The 23,223-nt window shown below is 38.3% G+C and overlaps 4 protein-coding genes across 4 annotated transcripts; all 4 read right to left on the minus strand.

Annotated features, from left to right (window-relative positions):
* Positions 1-429: 429 nt before the first annotated feature.
* LOC117817669 (C-type lectin domain family 4 member M-like) lies at positions 430-4,318 on the minus strand. The gene is made up of 7 exons (XM_034690421.1): positions 3,999-4,318; positions 3,340-3,430; positions 2,944-3,045; positions 1,642-2,814; positions 1,396-1,538; positions 1,167-1,273; positions 430-978 (listed from the first exon to the last, which is right to left on the minus strand). The coding sequence occupies exons 1-7, from the start codon at positions 4,041-4,043 to the stop codon at positions 855-857; spliced, it is 1,785 nt and encodes a 594-aa protein (XP_034546312.1). The 5' UTR covers positions 4,044-4,318; the 3' UTR covers positions 430-854.
* Positions 4,319-10,018: 5,700 nt separating this feature from the next.
* Positions 10,019-13,949, minus strand: LOC117818055 (CD209 antigen-like protein E). The gene is made up of 7 exons (XM_034690911.1): positions 13,843-13,949; positions 13,328-13,403; positions 11,866-11,970; positions 11,545-11,703; positions 11,316-11,458; positions 11,019-11,128; positions 10,019-10,798 (listed from the first exon to the last, which is right to left on the minus strand). Exons 2-7 carry the CDS (start codon positions 13,389-13,391, stop codon positions 10,678-10,680), a joined length of 702 nt encoding a protein of 233 aa, XP_034546802.1. The 5' UTR covers positions 13,392-13,403; positions 13,843-13,949; the 3' UTR covers positions 10,019-10,677.
* A 406-nt stretch (positions 13,950-14,355) lies between these two features.
* LOC117818054 (CD209 antigen-like protein E) lies at positions 14,356-18,714 on the minus strand. Its single transcript, XM_034690910.1, has 7 exons — positions 18,628-18,714; positions 18,113-18,188; positions 16,652-16,756; positions 16,331-16,489; positions 16,102-16,244; positions 15,805-15,914; positions 14,356-15,584 (listed from the first exon to the last, which is right to left on the minus strand). The coding sequence occupies exons 2-7, from the start codon at positions 18,174-18,176 to the stop codon at positions 15,464-15,466; spliced, it is 702 nt and encodes a 233-aa protein (XP_034546801.1). The 5' UTR covers positions 18,177-18,188; positions 18,628-18,714; the 3' UTR covers positions 14,356-15,463.
* A 433-nt stretch (positions 18,715-19,147) lies between these two features.
* LOC117818056 (hepatic lectin-like) lies at positions 19,148-22,742 on the minus strand. Its single transcript, XM_034690912.1, has 5 exons — positions 22,457-22,742; positions 22,136-22,294; positions 20,947-21,089; positions 20,593-20,702; positions 19,148-20,371 (listed from the first exon to the last, which is right to left on the minus strand). The coding sequence occupies exons 2-5, from the start codon at positions 22,278-22,280 to the stop codon at positions 20,248-20,250; spliced, it is 522 nt and encodes a 173-aa protein (XP_034546803.1). The 5' UTR covers positions 22,281-22,294; positions 22,457-22,742; the 3' UTR covers positions 19,148-20,247.
* Between the last annotated feature and the right edge of the window lie 481 nt (positions 22,743-23,223).

Consider the following 23,223-nt stretch of genomic DNA (forward strand, 5'->3'; position numbering starts at 1 on the left):
ATTTTATACAGTCTATGGGCTGAACAAGCTCCGAGCGCTGACTTCCTGTTACAGACCGGATGACGTTGTGACGTATGAAAAACACTGAACGGCTCGTTTCAGCACACATTTACAGAAAGGTGGAGAAATCAGAACAGGGGCAGAATGGATTTGTTTCATTTTCAGGGGGTTTGTAGACATGCCAGGGAAACATATTTCAGGTAGAGAACCATTAAAAAGTTGATTTTGCATGATATGTCACCTTTAACAGTCTGCCCTACACAGAATAACAATTTGAATATGTTTTAAGAATATTTGCTGACCTCTTTTAGTTCTTCAAAGTTCCTGTCAACATTAAGTCTTCACCAGTAAGGATGACAGAGTCAGTTATCTCTCTTCATCAGTGATCGTTTAATAAAGAAAAGCACACAAACTTTAATAAAACAGCATTTCTCATTGGAGATAGAGACAGAAATACATTTGTGCAAGATCATCTAATACCAGTTTGGTACACTGAATTATTAAAACCATTCACACTTTTTTGAATCAAAGCATTTACATATTACTCTGTAAAAATACTATACATGTAATTGATTTCTAGGTGTAATAATGAATCACACAGATGGTAACTGAGGCCATGCCAGAGCTGAAAGGAGAGCTACTCACCAGTTATGTGAAAATCTGTTTTTATTAAAGCAAGTCGATACTCAGTTATATTTGTTGCTAAAAGTCAGTTAGATAGTAAATGATTAAATCTTAAGCAATATTTTGATCAAAGTTTATTTGCTTCAAATTAGTAGCACAAAGAAATTGACTGATTGAAACATAAAACTCATCTTTGTAAGGTTTCCTCTACATGCTTCATAATATATGTCTCATTTTTCACAGATATAGATGTTTTGAGCAGAACATAATTTATCGTTCCACTCTCCCCTCTCCCCCATTTGTCCACAGTCCTGGTACCATCCGAAGTTGTTGGGCTGACCGTCCGCCCAGTACCTGATGAGCAAGATATCAGATACATAAACTGTGTATCCTGTTAATATTCATGGGTTAATCAGCATGAATATAATTTAGACTTTTAAGTCAGTCCTGATTAAAGACTAATTTAATTTGTATGTTAATGCTGTTAAAAGTCAAGATTCAATGAGATTGAAGTTGGTTTAGTGTTGCATGGAAAAACGTACGTAGTGGTCACAGGGGTCCCATCCACCCACATCCAAGTCCCCTCTCGAACACTATCAGTCAGACCAATCCAGGTGTTTGCTCCTGAACTCAGCCCTTTAAGAAAATCCTGTTGAAATAACACACAGGGATTATACTGAAGAATCACATGCTGACAATCCCAACACAAATCAAGCTGATCAGACTTGTATCAATCACTGAGCCTGTGTGGTTTCTTTGCATTTTTCTCACCCATTCACTCCTGCTGTTTATGACGGCCAGGTCAGCTCCCCTGTTAGTGCAGTCGTTCCTGCTCAAACTCCATGACCTCTTTCCAGTTGATACATAGTAACAGCTGTCACCAAACTTCTTCCAGCCTGTCTCACAGGATTGGGCTGCAAAATGAAAACACCATCATAGACAAAATATAAGACGCAGACTATAATCACCAAACTAATGTAGGTAAAAAAAAATCAAACTTTTTTGAGAAAGTCTTACCATTTAAAGTGTTGATTGTTTGCTTGAGCTGCTCCTTTTCTCTCTGCAGAGTGTTATAACGTGTTTGAAGAGCCTCTTTGCTTGTTTGCAGCTGGTCCTTTTCACTCCTCAGTGAGGAGTAACTCCTCTGTAACTCATCTCTGTTGGTTCTCATCGTGGTAAACTTTGTCTGTAACTCATTCTTCTCTCTTTGCAGGTTGTCATAATTCCTCTGCATGTTTGTCTGTAACTGAACCTTCTCTTGTCTTAAGGTGTTGTAGCTTTGCTGTAGCTGGTCTTTCTCTTTAGTCAGGTCAACTCTTACTTTGTCGCTCTTCTTCTCTAACTGATCTTTAGCTGTGGTCAAACTGCTGTAATCAGTCCTCAGCTGCTCTTTTTCCCTCTGCACAGTGTTATAACGTGTTTGCAGAGCTTCCTTGTCCGCCCTCAGTACATTGAATCTGCTCTGAAGTTGACTTTCACCTGCAGTCAGATTTCTGTGGCTTACTTGCAGCTGGTCCTTTTCACTCCTCAGTGAGGAGTAACTCCTCTGTAACTCATCTCTGTTAGTTCTCATCGTGGTAAACTTTGTCTGTAACTCATTCTTCTCTCTTTGCAGGTTGTCATAATTCCTCTGCATGTTTGTCTGTAACTGATCCCTCTCTTGTCTTAAGGTGTTGTAGCTTTGCTGTAGCTGGTCTCTCTCTTTAGTCAGGTCAACTCTTACTTTGTCGCTCTTCTTCTCTAACTCTTCCCTATCTGTTTCCAAACTGCTGTAATTGGTCTGTAGTTGCTCTTGTTCCCTCTTCAGAGCATCATAACCATTCTTCAGTGCTTCTTTGTCAGTCCTCAGTGAATTGTGTCTGTTCTGAAGTTGATTTTTACTTAGAGTCACATTTGTGTAGCGGATTTGCAGCTCATCCCTGTCAATCGTCACTGAAGAGAAATTAGACTGTAACTCAGCCTTGTCTCTCTGCAGGTCGTCATTACTCTTCTGTAGCTCTACTTGTTCTTGTCTTAAGGTGTTGTAGCTTTGCTGAAGCTGATCTTGTTCTGTAGTCAGGTTACTCAGTCTGGCCTCTAACTGTTTCCTTTCTGCAGTTAAAGCTTCAGTGCTGCTCTGCAGCTGATCTGCTCCAGTGCTGAGAGCAGCCTGCATCTGGTCAGAGGAGAGCGGATGGCTGAATATATTATCTGTGAAAACGGAAAAAAACCCATATATTTTTGGGATTATTTTTTACATTATCTTAAATATGAGCCCCATCTGGATTATCGAACATTAAAGGCCAGATGGAAGTTTCTTGTTACAAGGAAACGACTTACAGTAGACGATTTGTCCTACGTTTCCAGCCAACAGGACAGAACACAGTAATCCAAGACACACAGAAACACATCTGGAGGGGGATTTTCTTCTCTGAAGATCCACTTCATCAAAAGTAAACAACAATTAATCAAACACAATATCTTAAAGACAGGGTTTGGTTTTTTTTTTACACTTAATACCCAAATATATGAAGGACTATTCTATACAACATTTTAATGAAGTCTAAGATTTTTTAAGGTGATCAAAAAGTCTTTTACAGATGCACACAGATAGAAGTTCCTTGTGTTTGTACTTGGAAGTCTTGCTTTTAATCTTATAGTCTTTTTTCAGACTGATTTTTAACTTTAATGTCTACATGTTTCATTCTGCAGTGTATTTGTAGGTTAAAACTGTACCACTGGTAACGAGGCCTTCCATGGTGATGTTCTTCTTCATGTATACGCTGTCATCGATCTCCATCTGATCCATCCTAAATCCATCCTTAAACTGTTTTCAGTGAAGAAGAAAAACTTAAAGATAACTTTACAACATTGATACTGTGACATTAAGGACGTAAACACCTTCTAACCTGTTTGCACATTCTTTTGCATGTCTCTACTTTCATTTAAAAAAAGGAAGTCAACTAAGATTCAACATTTACGTTAAAATAAAAAAAACTACACACTAACTTGCAAACACTCAACCAAAATTAAGTCTTTTTGGTGATTTGATAAGCAAAAGTTGAAATGTTATTTCATTTAAGACATAGGATACAATGAGTTACATAATTTATATATTCCAGAGGCAGACTGAATAAAACTGGAATGAAATAGAATCAAAGTTAGGGTAAAATATTCAATCATGTAAGTGGAAAAGATCTCTAAATGTGCACTTACCGTGGACCCCATGAGGTGGATTATCACACACAATAAGAAAGGAAAAGATAACGCAGCCTTATTTATTGTGCAGAAAACAGGATGCTCCTTTTGCCTGTGCCATCAAATGTTTGACTTGAATTAAACTCTGCTTGGTCTGATTGGTTCTCATGAATGTGCAGCTGTGTTCACATACTCACCTCCAATCCCAGAGGGTTATCATCTCTCAGGCGCCACACCTTCATCGTCTGTGGTTTTTGTTCCTTTTTCCCACAGATTAACTTCCTGTTGAGGTCAAATCAGATAATAACAGTGTTACAGGCATACACATTATTAGCCATGCTGCACATTTTATGCTAACCTAGCAGTGATGAATTCTTAAAATCACAGTTTGAAGCTCATTGAATCAGATGGGCCCTTCACCAATCTTAAACCCTTATCAAGGATAATGAATGTTTATTTGTAATAAAATTATGAGTTTGTTAAAAACTGACTGAGTAGAGCACAAGGATGCAAAGGTAGATCAGTGTAGCTATCCCTGACGCTGACATTTTGGTCAAATATCTGGAAATACTGTGAAATAAAAAATAGTTTTGAGGTTTCTTTCAAGGTGACATATCATGCAAAATTGACTTTTTAATGGTTCTCTACCTGAAATATGTGTTTTCCCTGGCATGTCTACAAACCCCCCCGAGAATGAAAAAAATCCATTCTGCCCCTGTTCTGATTTCTCCACCTTTCTGTAAATGTGTGTGAAACGAGCCGTTTCAGACTTCCGTGTTTTTGTTACGTAATAACAATATCCGGTCTGTCACGGAGTCAGAGCTCAGAGCTTGTTCAGCCCATAGACTGTATAAAATAATACTGAATCCCTCCTCCGTTTTTCATTCCCTGCACACACGTGTGCTAACAAGGAGCTTAGGAGGGAGGCATGCTAGTTGTAGGCTGTCTTAATAAACACAAAGGTTGGTTTGACTCCCCACGTCTGCAGATTTGAAGATCTAGTGGATGATTTTTATTTTTCATGGATAAGTGCTAGCGCTAGTTAGCATAGCTACATAGCTACATGTCGTAGCTGTAGCTGTGTACCAAGACACACGTCGACATGCTGACAAATAAAACAACAAGAAACACAGAATCTGTGACCAATCCTTCAGAAAAGGCCCCGCTGCCTTTCTGGCAGAGGTCGGTTTTACTCCCCACGTCTGCAGATTTGAAGATCTAGTGGATGATTTTTATTTGTCATGGAAAAGTGCTAGCGCTAGCTGGCATAGCCACATAGCTACATGTTCGTAGCTGTGTACCAAGACACACGTCAACATACTGACAAATAAAACAACAAGAAACACTAAATCTATGACCAATCCTTCCTGCTGCAGGCGCCTCTCCGTCAGGATCAGATTCTGGATCAGATTCAGAGGGTGGAAGTAACGCGGGTCTGTGAGCAGCCGTGTATATTCAGCCAACATGTAAACATTAGATCAACGTGCTGGACAGCCGAGGCACATCCACTTCCTGAGGGGGCGTGGTCAGAGGGAAAACAGAGTGTTCTGAGGAGGACTGAAGAAGAGGGTTTTTCAGGCAGACCAAAATCTGATTTCAAAGTGTTTTTTTGAGCATAAACTTTAAAGACATGTTTTGGGGACCTCTTAGACCAATATATGTTGATGAAAAAAGCGGGATATGTCACCTTTAATAAAACAATGTTTATATATGTATATATTTTTTTTCTTCAGGAGGATTAAGACACACTTCAGCTCAACTTCTTCACTGGTTTCTTCATAATACCTCCTCAGAAACCAATGGGGTTGATGTATACAGTATAAAGTTAAGACAGATCTATAGAAATATGTTGGACGGCAATTTCAGTGACACAACCCTTAACGAGTATTAAATAATAAAGCAGGGCATTTTTTCTTCATTGTTGTCTTCAAATACTAATCAACAATGTGATAATAAATGTAATAAACTTTATTTATATAGCACTTTTCTAAACAGAGTTACAAAGTGCTTCACAGAAAGTAAACAATAATAATAACAAATATAATCCCAACCCTTTTTTCATACACATATACACATATACATATACATATGTACACACATGCACGTACATATACATACATACATACATACATACATACATACATACATACATATATACATATATACATACATACACACATACATAGACATGCACATGTATACACATGTACATGCATACACAGAAACATACATACATGAATACAAACATACATACATACATACATACATACATACATACATACATACATACATACATACATACATACATACGTATGTATGTATGTACAAAGAAGCTCCAAAGTACGAGAACACATAACAAGATGTCCAGGGCATAATAACATGTTACAAAGTTATGAAGGCCTTTTTGAAAAAGAAAGTTTTAAGAAGTGATTTAATCTTAAGAAGAGGTAGCACGCCTTATTTCAGCTGGTAGGTCGTTCCATAGTTTGGGAGCCCGGACTGAAAAGGCCTGAAAGCCCTTGGACTTTAAACGGGCACTAGGAACAACCAATAAGCCCATGTCGGCTGATCTGAGAGGGCAGGGAGGCTTATACTGAGTGAGAAGGTCTGTGATGTAATAGGGAGCCTGATTGATGGTGATGGTCCATGTCCCAACACTCTCTGATGTCTGAGGTTGGGCCCCCATAGAACACTTAAACCTTTGAATAAAAACTCATACTGTATCGTTGTAAAGTTTATATTCTCATTCCTACCTGTAATATCTACTTGTTTACTTTAACTGACATAAATATTAAGAGAAGTCTCAAAGATGAAATGTACAAACCAAGCCAGAAACCTTGGTGTAGTCCTGGACTCAGACTTTAATTTCAGCAGCAACATTAAGACAATTGCATATTATCACCTTGAGAATATATCAAGGATTAAAGGACTTATGTCTCAGCAGGATGCAGAAAAACTCGTCCATGCATTTATCTTTAGCAGACTAGACTACTGTAACGGGGTCTTTACAGGACTCCCTATGAAGTCCATCAGACGGCTCATTTTTCACAGATCCAGTGGTTTTTTGAAAAACAGGGTTCATCGTTCCACTTTCCCTTCTGCCACATTTCTCCACAGTCCTGGTCCCCTCCTTTGCTGTTGGGCTGACCGTCCTCCCAGTACCTGATGAGCAACATATCAGAGGAGTAAACTGTGTATCCTGTCTCATGTCAGACATGTTGATATTCATGGGTTCAACAGCATGAATATAATTTAGACTTTTAAGTCAGTCCTGATTTTAATACAGAGGAGAGTGAATATAACAGAGCTTAAAGACTAATTTAATTTGTATGTTAATGCTGTTAAAAGTCATGTTCCCATGAGATGGAAGTTGTTTCAATGTTACATGGAAAAACATACGTAGTTGTCCCACGGGTCCCATCCACCCACATCCAAGTCCCCTCTTGAACATTGTCAGTCAGACCAATCCAGGAGTCTACTGAACGCGGCTGCCCAGTGAGAAAATCCTGTTGAAATAATACACTCCTCTACTTTGCTTCTTTTGTGTCTCTAGGCTGCATAAACATTACACAGAAGTGACAGCGTGGACCATGTTTTTTTTCTCTCACACTGTTACCAACTTTTTTTTATCACAGTTCAGACTTCATTTTTTTCTGTTTTATCCCCCTCTTTTAAACTAATTAATCTACTTTAATTTTATCTTTACCACCCTAAGCAACTTTTCCAAATTTCAAAAATGAACTACTAAGTCTTTAACAACATTGAAATGTAAACTTATCTTTAAGAGTTTTGGCCACCATAGGAGCTGCTTTTATGCACAAAAGGTTGCAAACTCCAAAACAGCACCATGTGCATTAGTATCAATAAATACAAAATAAATAAACTGATTACCATTTGAAAGCTCATCATTTCATTTGACTTTACCAAGAACAGCAGACTGAGATATTAAAGCCAGAAGTGCTCATAATCGCACCTCAAACTGCAGGAGGTGACATTTTTAAAGTGAATAAATAAGCCCTTCTTTTATCAAAAATAATGAAGCACATGTTGACTGAAAGGGAAGGCAGGTGTTTGACAGCAAACAGTGATGGGTTACAGCTTTCTGTGAGCTTTAAAATGCTGCTGTGCATGTAAACATAAGCAGAAACTCTGAAGGGGCTACTCTTCCTCTGTGGTCCGGAAATGAAACCACAGGAAGATCAGAAAAAAATAGAAACGAAAAGGAAAGTTCACCACAATACTGCAGAAGAACACACACTTCTCTCTGTGTGTCCACTGTCATACTAAAAGAGGAACATCTCAAGAGCTACACATGTCACCTGTTCCATTGAGACACATGCATCTGGAAGTCATTTGTGTTTATATTGTGCAAAAGGTCAGTCTTTTCCAATTCTCCTGCAGAAGGACCCAAAGTGTGGTACGCAGGAGTCTTGGAGCCACACATGCACCCCTCTCTGTTCAGAGTGATGCAGCTGGTCAGAGAAGAAGTCTGTGGCTGTTTTCAAAGCAGCCTGCTACATACTACAAATATGAATAATACTGCTTTTGAATTTAGTCTGTAGTGTGACTGCTCTGTTGGATCTGTTCTTCAGCATGCTGGGCCAGACGTCACTGGATTTCCGGTTTCGGAAAGCAGAAGTAAATTATAGCCACAAGCGGCAATGAACTGGCCCTCACACAAGCACTGCCTGCTGTACAGCAGGTGTTGCTGTGCTGCACTTTATGAGGCCTAGGCTGAAAGTGTGAGCATACTCATGCAGTTAGCAGCATAGTGTACGTACATTGTAGTACTGCCTGCCACCAGTCGGTGATGATGTGACTTTAATGATGTTTTGAAGGATTGTTCATCACAGATCATTATAGAAAGAGTTGTGATCACAAGCATTGTAAAAGCAGGATCTGAGAGTAAATACAGCTTGGGTCCATTAGGTGGTGCTAATGTTTCAAGTTTTTGGCAGATTGCCAAAAGAACCTCCAGGTTTGACAGTCTGCAACGCTCCAAGTTTTCAGATTTCGCGAAATTGTTCTGATAACTTTGAATTGTCAATGTGTATACTATAGAATGTCCCTGTTGGGACTGAATTGGAGAAAACCCAAGGACTAGTTTGTAAAAGTATGCACTCTTATTTGGGCACCATTTTTCACATTCAAAGCTAGGTGGCGCTCTTCCTGTTGATTTTTGGATATGGGTGCAGGAAGCTTTTTTTGTGCACCCTGATGCCCTGAATATGCATGTCCAAAACCGTGCACGTAGTTCGCGGCTGATGCCTGTGGCCGATTTGGAGAGATTTTGTGCATTTTAAAGCCCCCAAAAATCCATTTCCTGTTTATGGCGAGGCATGTGCATTTGATGCATCACCTGAATGTCTGCCACGCCCACAATTTTTTTATTTCGCAACATTTTTCTAACAACTTTGAATCTTCAATGCGTTTACTACAAAATGTGCATGGTTTGAACTTGATTGGAGAAAAGGCTTAGGGCAAGATCTCTTAAATACGTACCCTTGCGAATCAGGTGAAAAATTGGGGAAAAAAAAAAGCTGGCTGACTTCCTGTTGGGATTTGACCATGACTTTAGAAATCTTTTTTGTAAGTCCTGGCCTGATAGATATGTGAAAAAAATGTCATGCATGTAAGTTGAACTGTGTTGCGGGGGTGCCCAGTTGGAAAGAGGGGGGTGCTATTGAGCCACTTTTGGGACGTTTTGCACGGGACCAAATGAATATCAACATGTCGCCAGGCCTGATGAGTGTGTCAATTTTGGTGAGTTTTCGGGCACGTTGAAGGCTCCAAAATGGCAATTTACTTTGCTAGGTAGAAAGAAAGAATAATCCTTCGGGTTACAATAGGGCCTTCGCCGACCTTGTCGGTGCTCGGGCCCTAACAACGACCAAGCTGATAGAGAAACTGCTTCTTTAGCATCACTTATGTTTTAAAAAGTTAAAAAGTGGTTTATATGTATTTTAGTAGTTTTCACAGCACATAAAAACTGAGCACCCCCTTAAAATAAAGAAGAAAGAAAAAAAAGAGGAACGTTAGAGCTGTGCATTATGGGAAACAGTATGCAAGGTAAGTTTGTCCCAGCTTCTGTGTCTTAATAAATGCTGCAAAGTGCTCTGCTCATAGTGTATTAAGATGAGATCAGATTGAGTCTTATCTTATCTTGATGTTTGGTGTTTGCAAATACAAATATAACAAAGAGTATGGAACCTTCTTTTTTTGTAAAGAAATAATATTTATTATGAATTAGCACAATAAAAAAATAAAGTGAACTATGTTCAGTTGCAGACTGATATGGAGTTGGTGCTGTATGCATCTTTCAGATAGACCCGTTACCTGAAAGTAAACCAGTGTCTGTCTATGCAGGGTAATCTGGTTTGGGTCTTTTTTATAGTCAGCAGTTAACATAAGGATAATGTAGCAGACATAAAGATGAATGAAGCACATTTGATTTACAGTACAAAGCTACACAACATCTCCAAAGCCTCTAAACATCTACATGAGATACCACAGAAGCCAGGTATGAACAATAAAAACATGTGGTGTGCTTATAGTTGCTTTAAGGGTATTTAAGAAAAAGGCTGGTCCTATTGTTTTCTTCTCTGGTGGCACTCGGCTGTTGGTCCAGAGTTTCCTCTTCAGATTAAAATCTATGGTTTCAAAAAAAAGCCTCACAGACTCCTTGCAACAGCACAGCACTGAAACAGAAGTAACTCATATGTTCTTTGGAGACTGTTTACAAATGTGAGTGAATAATCAATTGTCACTTGGGTAAGTATCAGTATCAGTTTTCAAAATGATTACAATGAACAATGCACAATATCATCAGGCTGAACAGTACATGCACAAAATCATTGACTTTAAATTACAGAGGTCTCATTTTTCACAGATCCAGATGTTTTTAGCATAACAGATGTCATCGTTCCACTCTCCCTTCTTCACCATTTCTCCACAGTCCTGGTTCCCTTCACTGTTGGGCTGACCGTCCCCCCAGTACCTAATGAGCAACATATCAGAGGAATAAACTGTGTATCCTGTTAATATTCATGTGTTCATCACCATTAATATAATTAGACTTTTAAGCCAGCACAGATTGACATAAAGAGGAGAGTGAATATAACAGAGCTTAATCACTGATCTGAATGATATGTTAATGCTGTTAAAAGTCAAGATCCAATGAGATTGAAGTTGGTTCAGTGTTACATGGAAAAACGTACGTAGTGGTCACACGGCTCCCATCCACCCACATCCAAGTCCCCTCTTGAACATTGTCAGTCAGACCAATCCAGATGTTTGCTCCTGAACTTGCCAGCCCACTGAGAAAATCCTGTTGAAATAACACACACATGGAATACACAAGCAGAAAAAGATAAACATAATTAGTGAAAAATCTCCTTATATTGATCTCTCTACAAGGTTTTACTTTTGCTTTTCGAGCACCCTGCACAGCTTGTTCTGCTCCGTTAATTATCAAAGACAACACAAACTTTCTTTTGTCTTTGTTTCTTTCTCACCTTCTCCTCCTGACTGTCTATGATGACCAGATCAGCTCCCTTAGCGATACAGTCTTCCCTGCTTGAAGTCCAGGATTTCTTCTCAGTTGAAATGTAGTAACAGGAGCCACTGAAATTCTTCCAGCCTGTCTCACATTGAAGGTCTTCAAATAAAAAAAAACACAACATATCAATGAAGAGCTGCAAACACTCAGACTGTATATTTAAAAGCTCATTACAATCACCTTACCTCTCACTCTCACCATCATCTTCACTATCTTCCTGACCTGTTTGACTAAGTGCTGCAAGTCATATGACATGTCATTCAGTTTGGCCTCATCACTTCTCTGCAGTTGGTCTCTTTGGTGGTTGTCCTGAATTTGGCCTGCTGTCATGGGACTGCTGGCGTCTGTAAAATGCAGAAAAAAAGACCATAAATTAACATTTGTTTGGATAATTGGGCTTCAAGAAAGTCTGACAGATGTTTGTCTATTAATTGAATTTCATGAAATGATCTTCAACACAAGCTATGCTTGACACCTTGAGAATGAGAAAGGGTCTTATTACTTACGGTAGATGAGATATCCTATGTTACCAGCCAACAGGAGAGCAACAATTACGCCAAGACACACAGTCCCACAATTGGATGGCAGCTTGTTTCTTATCTGAGAAGCCACTAAATCAAAAGTAGGATAACCATCAACATGTTATTCTCTTGTGTTTTATAAAAGGTCCTACATGAAGCATTTTGTGTGTTCTCATAGTCAGGTATCCCCAATTATCTAAAGCTGCTGTGAGAAAGTTTCAGATGGTGTCAGTTCTGGCACCCCCTATTGACAAAGCAGTCTGCTATTAAAACAACATTTGAATTTCTTGCCATGAGGCTGGCCCTGATGAAAATGACACAACACGATGACTCTTGGAGCTTCTATGAAGCAGGCCATGGAAAGGGTGCCCCTGATGGTGAGGGAGGGGCTTTGAAGGGGAGGACTGAGCCTCCCACAGTTGGGGGTGCATATTGTTAAATTGGACTTTACTTGTTGCTGCATGGTTTTTGATTGTGTCCTTTGTAAAAGTGAATTATTTTTTTAGTTCAATGGCACACATTTCAGTCGCTGTTCTATACTTTCAAAAAGCTGGGATTTTCATGTTGTAGGGTCATAGTTAATTGAATCTTTTATAAGTTAGATGTTACAGTATAAACTGCAGGTCAATACTTTGTGCAGATAATGTTTTATGTAAATTCTTACGAAACAGGAATTGCTTGTGAAATGTTTAGGAAATCTGATGAAATGTTAGCGTGTATCTGATGAAAGTTTTTTTGGTCAATGTGTATGAGTGTGATCATATCTCTGTGTGTGTGTGTGGGGGGGGGGGGGGGGGGGGGGGACTATAATATGTTCATCTGTCAAAGGGGGGCCCTATAGCAAAAGTTTGGGAACTACATATACACACACACAAAAAAAATGCATGCACCCAACCAAAATAAAAATTGTTTCTGTTACTTAATGTTCATTGCTGTTACCCGATATTCATTTATGTTGCTAAATTTTTTATCACCTGAAAAATACAGATACAGATTAATCATTCAGTTATGCTTAGACCGTCCTTTATCTAACCATTAAACAAACTTAATTGTTAATATTTCGCCTTTTGAAACACTGCGCTTGATAATACACATTTAACTATTTTAAACCTGTAATGGCCCTTCTCAGGCAGCTTTGTTTTTTTTTCTACAAGGTACCAAAGTGGATGTTTGTTGCATTTTTTTCCTACTGTTACTTTAAATGAACTCAAATTAATTTGTTTTGTTAATGCAAAGCCATTATTTGTTTTGGGGAGACCCACACTTAAAGATTTATTTTACATTTAAGTTAACCCACAAACCGTGCGTGTTAGCAGCAGTAAAAGATGTCATACAGTAAAGCTCAGGTGAATAGCATTCATTGGTTCCACTTTTAAGTTGTAACTCATATTCTTAATATTCTGTCTGTAACCGTATTTCCATTACGTTACTGTAACTGATACATTACTGTTGCCATTTCTTTCCTCTTCGAAGTTGCCATATATGCCGTCACCCATCTCCACTGAATCCATTCTCTGTTTGACCTAACACAACAGACACAAACACAAAACTGTCCAGCCAGAAGAGCATGCATTGGAGTAAAGACACATGTGAACACTCCTAAACTCTTATGCTTCAATCTATTCTTTGTGACCAGCTGACTTTGTTCAAATGTATTAGTATGGACTCTCTAAAGATAAGACATGTACACACATCCTGTATAATCAATACAAACTTAAACCTATAGTAGTTGTCAATTCTTTGCACGGATTGAGACAAAATCTGTACTCTTGTTGAGTTTTAACGTTGTGCATGAAAAATAAGCTTCACTGAGGTAATCCAAGCAAAGTGTAGACTTTAAAGCAAGTAATCATCATGACAAGAATAAATAGGTTTGAAAGTGAATAAGAGTGACTTGAATCAGGAGATTTTATTCCACAACCAGTAAGATATTAAATAATGTAGGTGAAGATGGTCTCTTACCTTAAATTGGAGAAATTTAAAAACACAGGGTCAGTTTTGCTGCATTGACACTACACGTGCTGCTACTCATTTAAGTGAATATGAAATATGTCTGTGTCTCCTGCACATCACAGGAAGCTCCTTCAGCTCACGTCATGAAAGTTAAACATAGCTCTGATTGGTCCAGAAAAGGGAAACCAAACTGAAATGAACTAAGGTCTTTTTTGCAAGAAGTGTTTTTTTTTCTCTCACACTGCTACCAACCTTTTTTTTTTTTATCACAGATCAGACTTCTTTTTTTCTGTTTTTTCCCTCTTTTAAACTGATGAATCTACTTTAATTTTATCTTTACCCCAATAAGCAACTTTTCCAAATTTCAAAAATGAACTACTAAGTCTTTAACGACATTGAAATGTAAACTTATCTTTTAGAGTTTTGGCCACCATAGGAGCAGCTTTTATGCACAAAAGGTTACAAACACTAAAACAGCACCATGTGCATTAGTATCAATAAATACAAAATGAATAAAACTGATTACCATTTGAAAGCTCATCATTTTATTTTGACTTTACCAAGAACAGCAGACTGAGATAATAAAGCCAAAAGTGCTCATAATCGCACCTCAAACTGCAGGAGGTGACATTTTTAAAGTGAATAAATAAGCCCCTCATTTATTAGAAAAAAATGAAGACACATGTTGACTGAAAGGGAAGGCAGGTGTTTGACAGCAAACAGTGATGGGTTACAGCTTTCTGTGAGCTTTAAAATGCTGCTGTGCATGTAAACATAAGCAGAAACTCTGAAGGGGCTACTCTTCCTCTGTGGTCCAAAAATGCAAGGTAAGTTTGTCTCAGCTGCTGTGTCTTACTAAATGCTGCAAAGTGCTCTGCTCATAGTGGATTAAGATGAGATCAGATTGAGTCTTATCTTATCTTGATGTTTGGTGTTTGTAAAAACAAATATAACAAAGAGTATGGAACCTTCTTTTTTTGTAAAGAAATAATATTTATTATGAATTAGCACGATAAATAATAAAGTGAACAATGTTCAGTTGCAGACTGATATGGAGTTGGTGCTGTATGCATCTTTCAGATAGACCGTTACCTGAAAGTAAACCAGTGTCTGTCTATGCAGGGTAAGCTGGTTTAGGTATTTTTTATAGTCAGCAGTTAACATAAGGATAATGTAGCAGACATAAAGATGAATGAAGCACATTTGATTTACAGTACAAAGCTACACAACATCTCCAAAGCCTCTAAACATTTACATGAGATACCACATAAGCCAGGTATGAAAAATAAAAACATGTGGTGTGCTTATAGTTGCTTTAAGGGTATTTAAGAAAAAGGCTGGTCCTATTGTTTTCTTCTCTGGTGGCACTCGGGTGTTGGTCCAGTTTCCTCTTCAGATTAAAATCTATGGTTTCCAAAAAAAGCCTCACAGTCTCCTTGCAACAGCACAGCACTGAAACAGAAGTAACTCATATGTTCTTTGGAGACTGTTTACAAATGTGAGTGAATAATCAATTGTCACTTGGGTAAGTATCAGTATCAGTTTTCAAAATGATTACAATGAACAATGCACAATATCATCAGGCTGAACAGTACATGCACAAAATCATTGACTTTAAATTACAGAGGTCTCATTTTTCACAGATCCAGATGTTTTTAGCAGAACAGATGTCATCGTTCCACTCTCCCTTCTTCACCATTTCTCCACAGTCCTGGTTCCCTCCACTGTTGGGCTGACCGTCCCCCCAGTACCTAATGAGCAACATATCAGAGGAATAAACTGTGTATCCTGTTAATATTCATGTGTTCATCACCATTAATATAATTAGACTTTTAAGCCAGCACAGATTGACATAAAGAGGAGAGTGAATATAACAGAGCTTAATCACTGATCTGAATGATATGTTAATGCTGTTAAAAGTCAAGATCCAATGAGATTGAAGTTGGTTCAGTGTTACATGGAAAAACGTACGTAGTGGTCACACGGCTCCCATCCACCCACATCCAAGTCCCCTCTTGAACATTGTCAGTCAGACCAATCCAGATGTTTGCTCCTGAACTTGCCAGCCCTCTGAGAAAATCCTGTTGAAATAACACACACATGGAATACACAAGCAGAAAAAGATAAACATAATTAGTGAAAAATCTCCTTATATTGATCTCTCTACAAGGTTTTACTTTTGCTTTTCGAGCACCCTGCACAGCTTGTTCTGCTCCGTTAATTATCAAAGACAACACAAACTTTCTTTTGTCTTTGTTTCTTTCTCACCTTCTCCTCCTGACTGTCTATGATGACCAGATCAGCTCCCTTAGCGATACAGTCTTGCCTGCTTGAAGTCCAGGATTTCTTCTCAGTTGAAATGTAGTAACAGGAGCCACTGAAATTCTTCCAGCCTGTCTCACATTGAAGGTCTTCAAATAAAAAAAAACACAAAATATCAATGAAGAGCTGCAAACACTCAGACTGTATATTTAAAAGCTCATTACAATCACCTTACCTCTCACTCTCACCATCATCTTCACTATCTTCCTGACCTGTTTGACTAAGTGCTGCAAGTCATATGACATGTCATTCAGTTTGGCCTCATCCCTTCTCTGCAGTTGGTCTCTTTGGTGGTTGTCCTGAATTTGGCCTGCTGTCATGGGACTGCTGGCGTCTGTAAAATGCAGAAAAAAAGACCATAAATTAACATTTGTTTGGATAATTGGGCTTCAAGAAAGTCTGACAGATGTTTGTCTATTAATTGAATTTCATGAAATGATCTTCAACACAAGCTATGCTTGACACCTTGAGAACGAGAAAGGGTCTTATTACTTACTGTAGATGAGATATCCTATGTTACCAGCCAACAGGAGAGCAACAATTACGCCAAGACACACAGTCCCACAATTGGATGGCAGCTTGTTTCTTATCTGAGAAGCCACTAAATCAAAAGCAGGATAACCATCAACATGTTATTCTCTTGTGTTTTATGAAAGGTCCTACATGAAGCATTTTGTGTGTTCTCATAGTCAGGTATCCCCAATTATCTAAAGCTGCTGTGAGAGAGTTTCAGATGGTGTCAGTTCTGGCACCCCCTATTGACAAAGCAGTCTGCTATTAAAACAACATTTGAATTTCTCGCCATGAGGCTGGCACTGATGAAAATGGACACAACACGATGACTCTTGGAGCTTCTATGAAGCAGGCCATGGAAAGGGTGCCCCTGATGGTGAGGGAGGGGCTTTGAAGGGGAGGACTGACAGCCTCCCACAGTTGGGGGTGCATATTGTTAAATTGGACTTTACTTGTTGCTGCATGGTTTTTGATTGTGTCCTTTGTAAAAGTGAATTATTTTTTTAGTTCAATGGCACACATTTCAGTCGCTGTTCTATACTTTCAAAAAGCTGGGATTTTCATGTTGTAGGGTCATAGTTAATTGAATCTTTTATAAGTTAGATGTTACAGTATAAACTGCAGGTCAATACTTTGTGCAGATAATGTTTTATGTAAATTCTTACGAAACAGGAATTGCTTGTGAAATGTTTAGGAAATCTGATGAAATGTTAGCGTGTATCTGATGAAAGTTTTTTTGGTCAATGTGTATGAGTGTGATCATATCTCTGTGTGTGTGTGTGGGGGGGGGGGGGGGGGGACTATAATATGTTCATCTGTCAAAGGGGGGCCCTATAGCAAAAGTTTGGGAACTACATCTACACACACACAAATAATATGCATGCACCCAACCAAAAGAAAAATTGTTTCTGTTACTTAATGTTCATTGCTGTTACCCGATATTCATTTATGTTGCTAAATTGTTTATCACCTGAAAAATACAGATACAGTTTAATCATTCAGTTATGCTTAGACCGTCCTTTATCTAACCATTAAACAAACTTAATTGGTAATATTTCACCTTTTGAAACACTGCGCTTGATAATACACATTTAACTATTTTAAACCTGTAATGGCCCTTCTCAGGCAGCTTTGTTTTTTTTTCTACAAGGTACCAAAGTGGATGTTTGTTGCATTTTTTTCCTACTGTTACTTTAAATGAACTCAAATTAATTTGTTTTGTTAATGCAAAGCCATTTTTTTGTTTTGGGGAGACCCACACTTAAAGATTTATTTTACATTTAAGTTAACCCACAAACCGTGCGTGTTAGCAGCAGTAAAAGATGTCATACAGTAAAGTTCAGGTGAATAACATTCATTGGTTCCACTTTTAAGTTGTAACTCATATTCTTAATATTCTGTCTGTAACCGTATTTCCATTACGTTACTGTAACTGATACATTACTGTTGCCATTTCTTTCCTCTTTGACGTTGCCATATATGCCGTCACCCATCTCCACTGAATCCATTCTCTGTTTGACCTAACACAAGAGACACAAACACAAAACTGTCCAGCCAGAAGAGCATGCATTGGAGTAAAGACACCTGTGAACACTCCTAAACTCTTATGCTTCAATCTATTCTTTGTGACCAGCTGACTTTGTTCAAATGTATTAGTATGGACTCTCTAAAGATAAGACATGTACACACATCCTGTATAATCAATACAAACTTGAACCTATAGTAGTTGTCAATTCTTTGCACAGATTGAGACAAAATCTGTACTCTTGTTGAGTTTTAACGTTGTGCATGAAAAATAAGCTTCACTGAGGTAATCCAAGCAAAGTGTAGACTTTAAAGCAAGTAATCATCATGACAAGAATAAATAGGTTTGAAAGTGAATAAGAGTGACTTGAATCAGGAGATTTTATTCCACAACCAGTAAGATATTAAATAATGTAGGTGAAGATGGTCTCTTACCTTAAATTGGAGAAATTTAAAAACACAGGGTCAGTTTTGTTGCATTGACACTACAGGTGCTGCTACTCATTTAAGTGAATATGAAATATGTCTGTGTCTCCTGCACATCACAGGAAGCTCCTTCAGCTCACGTCAAGAAAGTTAAACATAGCTCTGATTGGTCCAGAAAAGGGAAACCAAACTGCAATGAACTAAGGTCTTTTTTACAAGAAGTGTTTTTTTTTCTCTCACACTGCTACCAACCTTTTTTTTTTTTTATCACAGATCAGACTTCTTTTTTTCTGTTTTTTCCCTCTTTTAAACTGATGAATCTACTTTAATTTTATCTTTACCCCAATAAGCAACATTTCCAAATTTCAAAAATGAACTACTAAGTCTTTAACGACATTGAAATGTAAACTTATCTTTTAGAGTTTTGGCCACCATAGGAGCAGCTTTTATGCACAAAAGGTTACAAACACTAAAACAGCACCATGTGCATTAGTATCAATAAATACAAAATGAATAAAACTGATTACCATTTGAAAGCTCATCATTTTATTTCGACTTTACCAAGAACAGCAGACTAAGATATTAAAGCCCAAAGTGCTCATAATCGCAACTCAAACTGCAGGAGGTGACATTTTTAAATTGAATAAATAAGCCCCTCATTTATTAGAAAAAATGAAGACACATGTTGACTGAAAGGGAAGGCAGGTGTTTGACAGCAAACAGTGATGGGTTACAGCTTTCTGTGAGCTTTAAAATGCTGCTGTGCATGTAAACATAAGCAGAAACTCTGAAGGGGCTACTCTTCCTCTGTGGTCCAAAAATGCAAGGTAAGTTTGTCTCAGCTGCTGTGTCTTACTAAATGCTGCAAAGTGCTCTGCTCATAGTGGATTAAGATGAGATCAGATTGAGTCTTATCTTATCTTGATGTTTGGTGTTTGTAAAAACAAATATAACAAATAGTATGGAACCTTCTTTTTTTGTAAAGAAATAATATTTATTATGAATTAGCACGATAAATAATGAAGTGAACTATGTTCAGTTGCAGACTGATATGGAGTTGGTGCTGTATGCATCTTTCAGATAGACCGTTACCTGAAAGTAAACCAGTGTCTGTCTATGCAGGGTAAGCTGGTTTAGGTATTTTTTATAGTCAGCAGTTAACATAAGGATAATGTAGCAGACATAAAGATGAATGAAGCACATTTGATTTACAGTACAAAGCTACACACCATCTCCAAAGCCTCTAAACATCTACATGAGATACCACAGAAGCCAGGTATGAACAATAAAAACATGTGGTGTGCTTATAGTTGCTTTAAGGGTATTTAAGAAAAAGGCTGGTCCTATTGTTTTTTCTCTGGTGGCACTCGGCTGTTGGTCCAGTTTCCTCTTCAGATTAAAATCTATGGTTTCAAAAAAAAGCCTCACAGACTCCTTGCAACAGCACAGCACTGAAACAGAAGTAACTCGTATGTTCTTTGGAGACTGTTTACAAATGTGAGTGAATTATCAATTGTCACTTGGGTAAGTATCAGTATCAGTTTTCAAAATGATTACAATGAACAATGCACAATATCATCAGGCTGAACAGTACATGCACAAAATCATTGACTTTAAATTACAGAGGTCTCATTTTTCACAGATCCAGATGTTTTCAGTAGAACAGAGTTCATCGTTCCACGTTCCCTTCAGCCACATTTCTCCACAGTCCTGGTTCCCTCCTTTGCTGTTGGGCTGACCGTCCGCCCAGTACCTGATGAGCAACATATCAGAGGAATAAACTGTGTATCCTGCTAATATTCATGGTTTACTTCACCATGAATATAATTAGATTTTTAAGTCAGCCCTGATTGACATAAAGAGGAGAGTGAATATAACAGAGCTTAATCACTAAACTAAATTATATGTTATTGCTGTTAAAAGTCAAGATCCCATGAGATTGAAGTTGGTTCAGTGTTACATGTATAAACATACTTAGTTGTTACGTGGGTCCCATCCACCCACATCCAAGTCCCCTCTTGAACATTGTCAGTCAGACCAATCCAGATGTCTGCTCCTGAACTTTCCAGCCCACTGAGAAGATCCTGTTAAAATAACACACACATGGAATATACAAGCAGAAAAAGATAAAGATAATTAGTGAAAAATCTCCTTATATTGATCTCTCTACAAGGTTTTACTTTTTTTGGGGACAGTAAAGTTAATCAAAATTAGATTTTTTTACAGTTAGGTTTTACTTTTGCTTTTCGAGCACCCTGCACAGCTTGTTCAGCTCCGTTCATTATCAAAGACAACACAAACTTTCTTTTGTCTTTGTTTCTTTCTCACCTTCTCCTCCTGACTGTCTATGATGGCCAGATCAGCTCCCTTAGCGATGCAGTCTTCCCTGCTTGAAGTCCAGGATTTCTTCTCAGTTGAAATGCAGTAATAGGAGCCACTGAAAATCTTCCAGTCTGTCTCACATTGAAGGTCTTCAAATAAAAAAAACACAACATATCAATGAAGAGCTGCAAACACTCAGACTGTCAAAATTATTAGCCCCCCAGGAATTCTGAAACATTTTCCTTAAATTCTGCCCAATGTTTGCATCATTGCTAAAACTTGATATAATCAGTCACCAGTGTATCTTAGTAGCTTTGGTACATTTTGGAATGTAAAATATATTTTTTGGATAGCTTTATATCAAATATAGTGAAACATGGGGTGGTCAAAAATATTAGCCCCAAAGGGAATTTTTGCTTTCAAAACACACCTGTGAAGTCGGCTGGTTTCCTAACAACACCTGTCGTTAAATTGGCTTCCTAACAACACCTGAGCATTCAAACAGCATTGAAATTTACTTAAGGGACAGGGAGTCTTGTTTGGCTGCATGGCATCATGAAAAAATAAAGTTATGTTGACATTTTGAGGGATAATATGAAGAAATCTGCTCTTTGTCTAGGCTTAGGTCAGCGCTGGGTCTTCCAACAAGACAATGACCCAAAGCATATGTTGAAATTGGTCCAACAGTTCTTAAAGGACACCTAAACCAAGGCCCTGGAGTGGCCCGTACAGAGCCCAGATATAAATCCTGTGGAGAATCTGTGGCGGGTGTTCAAAGTGAATGCCCATGCTCAGAAACCATGTACTTTGGACCAGCTGGAACATTTTGCATTGTAAGAATGGGCCAAAATCCCTCCAGAGACATGTGCCAACTTTGTAAAGAACTACTTGAAGAGGTGGTTGTCAGGTGAGGCTCAGAAAGGGTGCACTATTGACTACTTAGGGCCAGGGGGCTAATAATTTTGGACGTGTCATTTTTTACCTTTTCTTGTTTCAATTCATTGCATCAATAAAATATCCAAATCCAACATAGTGAACATTTTTACTTTGTTATTTTGGAAACAAATAAACTATAAACATTTGTTTTTAATGGGCAATTTCATGGAGAATTCAAGGGTTTTATCTGATTTCACAAGGGGGGCTAAAAAAATTTGGCCTCAACTGTATATTTAAAAGCTCATTACAATCACCTTACCTCTCACTCTCACCATCATCTTCACTATCTCCCTGACCTGTTTGACTAAGTGCTGCAAGTCATATGACATGTTATTCAGTTTGCCCTCATCCCTTCTCTGCAGTTGGTCTCTTTGGTGGTTGTCCTGAATTTGGCCTGCTGTCATGGGACTGCTGGCGTCTGTAAAATGCAGAAAAAAAGACCATAAATAAACATTTGTTTGGATAATTGGCCTTCAAGAATGTCTAACAGATATTTGTCTACTATTTGTATTTCATGAAATGATCTTCAACACAAGCTATGCTTGACACCTTGGGAATGAGAATGGGTCTAATTACTTACGGTAGATGAGATATCCTATGTTACCAGCCAACAGGAGAGCAACAAGTACACCAAGACACACAGTCCCACAATTGGATGGCAGCTTGTTTCTTATCTGAGAAGCCACTAAATCAAAAGCAGGATAACCATCAACATGTTATTCTCTTGTGTTTTATAAAAGGTCCTACATGAAGCATTTTGTGTGTTCTCATAGTCAGGTATCCCCAATTATCTAAAGCTGCTGTGAGAAAGTTTCAGATGGTGTCAGTTCTGGCACCCCCTATTGACAAAGCAGTCTGCTATTAAAGGTGACATATCATGCAAAATTGACTTTTTAATGGTTCTCTACCTGAAATATGTGTCCCTGGCATGTCTACAAACCCCCCGAGAATGCAAAAAATCCATTCTGCCCCTGTTCTGATTTCTCCACCTTTCTTTAAATGTGTGTGAAACGAGCCGTTTCAGACTTCCGTGTTTTTGTTACCTAACAACAATATCCGGTCTGTCACGGAGTCAGAGCTCGGAGTTTGTTCAGCCCATAGACTGTATAAAATAATACTGAATCCCTCCTCTGTTTTTCATTACCTGCACAAATGTGTGCTAACAAGGAGCTTAGGAGGGAGGCATGCTAGTTTTATGCTGTCTTAATAAACACAAAGGTCGGTTTTACTCCCCACGTCTGCAGATTTGAAGATCTAGTGGATGATTTTTAGTTTTCATGGAAAAGTGCTAGCGCTAGTTAGCATAGCTACATGTCGTAGCTGCAGCTGTGAACCAAGACACACGTC

Source organism: Notolabrus celidotus, chromosome 8, assembly GCF_009762535.1.
Source record: "Notolabrus celidotus isolate fNotCel1 chromosome 8, fNotCel1.pri, whole genome shotgun sequence".
Lineage (NCBI taxonomy): Eukaryota > Metazoa > Chordata > Actinopteri > Labriformes > Labridae > Notolabrus > Notolabrus celidotus.